This window comes from Vombatus ursinus, unplaced genomic scaffold, assembly GCF_900497805.2.
Source record: "Vombatus ursinus unplaced genomic scaffold, bare-nosed wombat genome assembly UNPS02014779.1, whole genome shotgun sequence".
Lineage (NCBI taxonomy): Eukaryota > Metazoa > Chordata > Mammalia > Diprotodontia > Vombatidae > Vombatus > Vombatus ursinus.
In genome coordinates, this window is record NW_020954557.1 from 60,187,545 (window position 1) to 60,196,293 (window position 8,749).

The 8,749-nt window shown below is 36.5% G+C and overlaps 1 protein-coding gene across 9 annotated transcripts in view; it reads right to left on the minus strand.

The window, feature by feature from the left end:
- Positions 1–284: 284 nt before the first annotated feature.
- PKP4 (plakophilin 4) overlaps positions 285–8,749 on the minus strand; it is a 235,078-nt gene continuing 226,613 nt past the window's right edge. For 5 of the 9 annotated variants that reach the window (XM_027865898.1, XM_027865893.1, XM_027865892.1 and 2 more), the window contains 5 exons: positions 8,586–8,670; positions 8,350–8,467; positions 5,325–5,453; positions 3,318–3,391; positions 285–1,361 (listed from right to left, as the gene is read on the minus strand). In XM_027865898.1, the coding sequence (XP_027721699.1) occupies positions 1,113–1,361; positions 3,318–3,391; positions 5,325–5,453; positions 8,350–8,467; positions 8,586–8,670 (655 nt within the window). In that variant the 3' untranslated portion in view covers positions 285–1,112. The remainder of the gene's footprint in view (positions 1,362–3,317; positions 3,392–5,324; positions 5,454–8,349; positions 8,468–8,585; positions 8,671–8,749) is intronic. The other 4 variants (XM_027865897.1, XM_027865896.1, XM_027865894.1 and 1 more) reach the window with 3 other exon arrangements.

The following is an 8,749-nucleotide window of genomic DNA, read 5'->3' on the forward strand; positions in this document are numbered from 1 at the left end:
GAAGCCAAGTGCTAGATCTAGTTTTTTGGGGGCCGGGATGAGGGAGAGAGAGAGAGGAAAAAGGTAGTTTGTCTATTACACAAACAATTAAAACATGATAAAACTTCAGAGTACACGAAATTCATAATAGTTTTTCAGGAAAAAAAAAACAACAATGTTAAACTGGAAAATATAGTGAGGCATCATTCTTTGATGTTGTCAATCAGGCATGAAAATGTTTAACTGGATAAAATTAGGAAAAAGTAAAAATGGTTTAATATATTTAAGCTCCTTACAACATGCAATTAGATTTCACATTTATTAAATTTGTTTCTCCGTATTACATACAGAAAATAAAAATGAGCAGGGAACACTTTTCCATGGATGAAACTTCCACATTTATTTTTCTTCCATGTGCATAGAAAATGGCAGTGAAGTGTCCTATGAAAGAGGCAGGGAATGGGAACGGCATTGCTATACTGGACTGGACTTTGTGCTTCCAAATTATACTATTCATTTTAAAAACAAAAAAATATGGTATTTTAAAAATTGATAATAGTTTCTTGGGTCTCTCATTTGTTTTTTTTAATTGTTAGCTTTTGAAATCTCTTTTAAAATGACACACTGCATTATAAATGATGGCACTTTTAACCAATGTGGCATTTCCATATTTACACCAACAAAAGAAATTTACAAGACACAATAGCATACAATCTTGACATTTAGTAATAGCAATAAAACAAGAAGGGCATCCATTTTTTTTTTCTGTACAAACTATCAGAACATGACTTTATTCACATAAAAATCATCTGTAATTTGATTTGATCTACACATTCTCCCAACTCATTTTACCCATTTCTCAAACCTTTCATCACATTGCCCACACCTTCACCACACTACAGGAACTACAAGTAATTAGATCTAATACCAAAGCAGAGCTATAATGTTCTCTTCCAATGCTTTCCTTGCTTTCCTCACTTTCCCGATAATTCCTCAAAGGAAAAATAAATGCCTCTTCTCTTGTTCCTTCCATTCCACTTGCATGTTTCACCATCAAATCAGCAAACATATCTCTCCATCTCAATTGAAACAAGGTTAGGAAGAAAAGAGTTCCTCTACTGAGCTTCTTGATGCTACACCCAAGAGTCTGGTGACCCCGGGTACTGTTCTGCTCTATAAGAAGGTCGTCTAGTGGAATAAAAGTCTACATAATTCGTTGTTGATTTCAGTCCATACTGTGTTGTGTAATCAGTAGAAGCTGGAAAGTGAACTCGATCGTCAAAATAAGGGTCTTCATAGCTATGAGGAGACTGCAAATACAATCTGTATGCATCAAAGTTCTTTCTGTTGGAGTCATCTTGACTATAATACAGCTGTGGATGCTGTTGACAAAATGAAAAAAATAAATAAAAGTAATCTTTTGAAATGTGAATTTAAGGAAAAACATGTGTGTTCCCTTTTTAAATGTCTAGGACAGTAATTCAAGGACTTAGGTTGAAAAAACAAAACAAAACAAAAACATGTTATGGACAACCCAGTACATTTATCAGAGGACCTGAAACCTTTGTGTAAACCCCAAGTCCCTTCCAGCTTTAAATGTACAGGTGAGTAAACTGAGCTGTCACTTGATGACATCATGAAGAAATAGAGTCAGGGATTGGGAGAAGCCCAGATACCAGGTAATCTGTATCTGGATGCCTATACAATGAAAAAGAGGGTTAAGATTTTGCACACTTATTCTGATTGGCCAGGACTTTGCTAACTAATTATATGCTCTGGAACAATAAGATCATTTGGAAATAATTTTTTAACTTATTTTTTTTGTTGTTGGGGTGGTAGTGGGAGGGAGGGCATGGACCTTAGACAATAAGATTTAGTTGTACAATCTCTTTCAAAGTCAATTTTTAGAACTGTACTCAGAAGCTATGATGTTATTTCAATTCCCCCAATTCTAAAAGAGACAAGTTCTCTGCCTTGCTCATATTGGTGAATAGTTGGATATGGAGGTTTTTGAAATTCTGCTTTGAGTAAGAATTATAGAAGCAGGGGCAATGTTAAGTTAAGGTAGGAATAAGAATAAGGGGTAAATATGGATAGAGAGGAAAGGGCATGACACTAACACACATATTTAAAAGGTAAAGACTATACCTGCTCGGGAGAAAGAACATGACAATGACAGTGCATATCATGCTACTTTCTAGCACTTTAAACAAAATCATTCCAATTTTTTTCTTTAAATGGTTTAAAAAAAAATTAGGCTTAATAGCTTAAATACTTCCATTCTCTCATCACTATTTCAATTTCTTGTTACTTTGCAACACTTAACAAATCACAAACATGATATCAATACCACAATATAGAATTAAATCTCTAATATTACAGAGAAAATTATGTCTAAACTCTTCCTTTTCAGCTTGTTAGAGATATGATTCTTATAGTCCTTAAAAACAAACAAACAAACAAACCCCTCCCCCCTCCAAACTGTAGTATGATTGGCTCAGGGCAGATGAAAAAAAACCTTCTTTGCTGATGAAAGTTGTGAAATGAGAGGTGTGGAACTTTCTTATCTGGAGGTTTTAAATCACATTCTTTTTTGGGGGGGATTGCTTTTGCTTAAATTGTACTGGAGAGTAACAAGATGAATTCTTCAGGTACTTTCAACATTTTAATTCCTTAAAACTCTGGTGGGTTATAGAATAATTCTTCAATGCCTCAAGAAAAACCTCCAGTTGTTTACAAGATTATGGCCTCACAGACAGAAAGAAAAACAACACATCATAAAAGGAGAGAGCTGAGTTTACGAATGTCCTTCAGTTCCTACTTTAACAGACTATCTCAATCTTGGCTTCAGTAACTAACCCAGAGCAGGCAGGGCTCAATATGTCCCTTTACACCCATTAGCCAGGAAAGCTGTAGAAGAGTCCACTGCAGAGAAGGAGGAGAGTGCTTTCACAGAAGTGAACAGTGAGGTCAGAGAAGGATGTGGCCCCTAGCTCTTCTCCACAAGGAGGAGGAAGGAAAAGACTTTCAAGCTTAGATGAAAAATGGGCAGGGAAAGGCCATCACAGGATAAATGAATCTCCAGTATGTTTAAAGACTTCTCAGAATGGATTAGGAAAGCAACGAGTGGTTGCTTTCCATCATCTGTGCGGTATTGTTAACAGCATCAATTCCCAGACTCAAGGATCTGAGAATGCTTTGAAAAAGAAATTTGCTCAAGCAGTTGATATCAAGTGAAAGGGATTGTACTCAGTGGTGTTAGCTTAGCATGAAGATTTTTATTATGTGTTGTTGATCCCTGCTATCAGCATTCTTTTAAAATGAGATTGCAAATTCACCTGTAGCCGTCTATTTTGTTCTCTTGCTGGTGAGGAATAGGAACTGATGTAAATTGGTGAAGGTTTGCTGGAGCCTGTAAGAAAATATTTTATGAAGTTAAAACTAGTGCTTCATCACTTAGATCCATTAGCCTCTTCAGCTTGACTACACTATGGCCAATGATGTCCTGAGTTTAAGCTTGGATAAAGACCTGCTCTTCTCTGTAGCCCTTTCAGGCTTATAAAAGTCAGCATTTTGGAATCAAGAGACTTAACTTGGCCTCCATTCTCTTATGAACCATCAAGGACAAATGATTATAGCAAACATATGCCTTATATATACTTTTGTGATAAAATTGCTAATGGAAGCTGCGCCAATGCAGAATCTCTCAAAAAGTTTTCTCCTGAACTGCTGAGCAGCATGAACAATATTTCAGCCCCTTGGTTGAGGTGCGATTCGATCTTTGTAAACATAGGCAGCTTCATGTGAAGGATCTCGTTTGCTGGGTTCTTGGGCTGAGGCTTTGCCACTTGGGCTACAGAAGGACACCTCAAGCTAGAAATAGGAGCGACATTTGTCCAAGGTTTCTAAGCTAAATCATTAAGGAAAGGCAGAGAAATATCATATGTCAAGCTGAATGCTTCCAAAATAGCAGTTTGAATTAATACCCCAGTTAAGAGAGAGGATTAACATGAGTTCGAAGGGGTTAATTTATAAGACATAAATATATATGTGATATTCTTCCTGCAAGTCCAAATGCCTGTTTATAGTCACAAGAAACAGGCAAATTAGGGATTTGCTCTTGGGAGGGTCCATGAGAAGAGTTCAGATACTGTAATTAGCTCTCTTTATTCTATTTTTAATGCTAATATAGATTCAAAACAAAATGAGGAAAAGTAAAACATACCTGGGACAAATTAGTTTATTGATGCAAGTAAAAGAAGATACAAATAGAAAAATTAGAAGAGTTTGCAAGCTGGAAAGGATCTTTAAAACAAAGCAAGCTGCAGCAAATCTCAAATAACAAATACAGGTTTTTAATGTGCATTTCCTTGGAAAGAGCTTTATGTTTGAAATATAGCAACTGCAATGTTATGTAGCTATTAATTGCCATAGTAACAATACACGATTAGTAAACAGTTGTGTAAAATCACAATTTAAAAGACAACAGACCGAGTGAGATTACTCCCCCAGCAGTAGTTAAGCTGCCACCAGCTTTTATTTATTTCTTTTTAATAAATAGGCTTTTTGAACATGAAATGTCCCTTCCCTCCCTCCCCCTTTTGTGGCTCACTCTCCTTTATTTGAAAGCTCTAGGTTATTATAATTTATAGGACAGTTGAAAGTGTGGAAAATATGAAATCTTTATAACTATTCAAGGCCAGATTCTCAAATAAATTCTATGCAAAACTTTCTATATCAGGCATGAAAGCATTAATTTAACAGAATAGTATTTTATCCATTTAAACATATCAGTCTCATGGGAGATATATTTGACTGTTTTCTAAGTCTGTTCTCTGCAAAGGCACACATCCTTCTCTTTCTTATTCATGAATTTTGGAGCTTTGCCACTCTAAGATACAGCTAAAGAAAAGTCACAAAGAAAAAAAGAGTTTTGATACATGCAGTAAAAAGAAATAAAGAGACTATAAAAGTGGGAAAAGAGTAGAAACACAAGTAACTGTACCACAGAGTAGTTATAACTCATTTCCCATCTAGTTACATGCCTTTTTTTACTTACACAAAAATCTTTTTGCAGCCAATGATGGCCCTGAATTTTACTAAATTAGTCCATTTTACTTAAAAATCACAAAAGGACCAGTTAATACCCAGGAAAGTGGTGGGGGGGTAGCAGATGCAAATGGCACGTAGAATTGATTATCTCTTGGTTGCTGTTGGGGGAATATCTCAATACAGGAGTGAATGACTTTTCAAATAACTCATATTATAGCTTCCCACACGGAGTATACGTTTGGAAATACACAGCATTGCAAAGTAGTGCATCATACACCTAACTGGTATCTTACCAGCATATATGCCTTTATGTATGACATCACCTTGGCTATTGTAATACTGCATAGATGGCTGTGTCCTATCATACTCAGAGCGAGGTTCTCTAATTCCTAACAGTGCTGGTGATGAAGATGTGCTGCCAACTGAAGAGAGGGACAAAAAGAGGAAGAAAGAGAGAAGGAAAGGAATAAGATTGTTAGTGTCTCAGTAAAACCCTCCCAGGAAAAATAAAGGTCAGTGATTAGAAATAACCCAGCAGCTTGATAATAAAATAAGACCTGAAAGTTACTGTGAAATGCAAGAGAAGTCAAGCATTTTACAAGACAAGAAGCAAAATACAACCAGCCCCATATGGAACTATCCTGGAACTCGGGTGGACAGTCTGCTAAGTAGAGCTAGTACTTCATATTATCTTAAATTATAAGCTTCCCTGTTATAAAATCTGATCTGAAGAAATGGACAGTTCCCAAGTGAAGCATACCAATGGCTTGAATTAGGCTTTCAAAATTAGGTAAATAAGAATATATTAGCCACTCAAGAGTTATTTTTGCTATTTTATTATCTCATTTCAGTTGCTTATAAAAACTTAAGCCACTGAAGCATATTTATTGAATTTCTTCATAAAGGAAAGACATAGTATGCCTGCTATCTAATCATCCCAAGCATGCCCCCACTGAGAGATGGCATGATTAGAGCAAGTAGCACTGGGATTTTAGGACAATTTAAGTTGCCCTCCACTCTAAGTTCTAGGAAACCTAATAGTCTGTGCTAATTGAGAGACCTTGATGAAAATGGGAAGATCTTCTCTTTAAAATGATTTAGAAGTCTACTGTAATGAGGGTTAAAATACTTAATGACAGGAAAAAGTACCTACCTATACCCTTTTTATTTTTTTTAAAGAGTCTTTTTCAACGAGGAATAATTCAAATGTGAATGGGAAACTTCTACACAACTCTTTTTTCTCCATTTTTAAACTCACCTTGTTTTTGGTGCGACGATAATTAAATATTTGCTAACATGGCCAAGGATAATCTTTGACAGTGATGCCCCACAATCCTTGGCAACACTAAGTTTGCAGTGAATTGTATTTGTTTGGATATGACTAACATAAACATTTGTTATACCAGAGGAAAATGAACATAATTAGGAGGAAAACAGTGGATCTGAACTCGTTGCAGATAAGCACGCTATTGGCAATGCCAAATTTCTAATCACTGGCTTCACTGAGATGGTACCAGCACATGGAAAGTGTCTGCTAACCTATCATCAGGCTCATAAGCAAGATTAAGAAATGAAAGTAAGAAACTGCTCTAGAATTGAATTACCAAAGAATGATAAATATAGGAATCAAAACATATCCTGTTTTGGTATTTTGTGCAGTATTAGAATTATTTGTATACATGTCTTAGTAGGTGCCTATACAAACACAAATGCCTCTTGGCATCTCACCTAACTGTTCTCTTAAGGCTGTTTCCAGCATCCTCATTCCCTAAAGAAGGCTGACCCTTCTGAGAAAGCAAAGTTGCCTTAGGCTAAACCTTAGGCTAAACTTGGGAGCACAAGAAGGAGGTGTAAAATAGGCAGGGGGTTTCCTTAAAGGAGACAAGCACAATTTAAAAAACTAAGGCATGTGTTAAGTCTGCACATAAACGATTTCAAAAGGTTTCTCAATATAAAGAGAGATGGCAGATTATGTGATAAGAGCCACTAATCCCATATTCTTCTTTTTTAGTCACATTTGTACACATGAGAAATAAGCTATGCTGCTATGAACAGTCCAAGTTCAAGTGCTACCTAATCTGGACTAAACTGATTTAAAGCCAAATAAAGTACAAGAAATCCATTACTGTCACCTTTTTTTAAAGTTAAGAATTTATCAAAATTTATACATTTATCAAATTCATTTGTCGGTTTAACAGTCATTTCCCATGCTTTTCTATTGGTCTTAAAATGGACTTGTTTTTCTCTCTTCGGTTAAAAGTCCTACCAGTAAGACAGAATAAAAGAGAGAGTTCCCAATTCACATTGCTAGAATTACTGGGCATCTCTCTGTCCCTGTGACACCTAACCTGACAGGCTGAAGCCTTCTTGGCTTGAGTATAACTACCATGTCTATTGTTCTTTCAGGTAGAGGACTGGACCCTTTTTTAAGCACAATGGTCTGCACATTACGAAAAGCAAAGGATCACTTCTCAGGTGATTCCAACCTGAAATATAGTAGACAGACAGCTCAACAGCCTGCAGGATCCTTACTAAAAAGCAGAGCTTCTTAATCTTTTGTGTGTGTGTGTGTGTGTGTGTGTGTGTGTGTGTGTGAGAGATAGACCCCCGTGGTAGGCTGGTAAAACATACGAACCCCTTCTCAGAAGATTTAAAATGCAAAAATCAAATATACAGGATCACTAACATATCAAAATATAAGTTTTAAAATCCCTTACTACCTAGTTAAGACTCCTGGCTTTGGAAAAGGTGAGGAAAAATTGGACATGAAGATTATAATCACTCTCTCTTGCAACAGAGAGAAACAACTAGAGGAGAATATTGTTTCTTTTTCTTTTTTTTTTAGGCAATTGGGGTTAAGTGACCTGCCCAGGGTCACACAGCTAGTAAGTGTCAAGTGTTTGGTCTGAGGTCGGATTTGAACTCAGGTCCTCCTGACTTCAGGGCCAGTGCTCTATCCACTGAGCCACCTAGCTGCCTCCATTGTTTCTTTTTAAAGGGTAATTACTAACTCCTTTAAAACTATAAACGAACAATAAAATATTTTACTCCCCATGCCCCCACCAAAAAAACACCCAATCAACACCAAGTTTGTGGACCCCAGGTTAAGGACTGCTGCTTTAAAGAACAAGGAGAAGAGCAGATCTATGCAATTTCTAGAGACAAATGACGATTAGTGGTTAGTTAAGTTTTCTCTTCAAGGACTGAGAATGGTACCTTCTGAAGTAGGCATATACAGTCTGCTCTAGCCAAGGGGAAAAAAAAATGGCAGGAGAGATAGAAACGAATATATTCCTAAGAGCCTGTTTCCCTACTGACCTGACTGAATGATAGGTGACATCTGTTGGTTGGTAGTTGAGAGGGAAGGATGTGATTTGAATCTCTCTCGCTCTAATGTTGATACAGGTGTAATAAAATGATTTTGATTCCACCCATCCTGTGGTGTTAAAAGAGAAAAAAAAAACGATTTCAAATTGAATCATGACATTTTGTTATAAAATTTATTAGGAATGTGTTTTCAAATGAATGTTAATTATGCCAGAGCTGCACTTCACCTTTTTATAAATACTCCGCAGGTCCCGATATTGCCATAATGTGTTCAATACCTGGGCTGCAGCTTTCACCACTTTCAGGGAGGATCTATGTAGGAGAGAGTTAGGGTAATGAATTCAGGTCCTTCTCTGAAACAGTCTGAACAGCAGAATATCAGACTCCACAT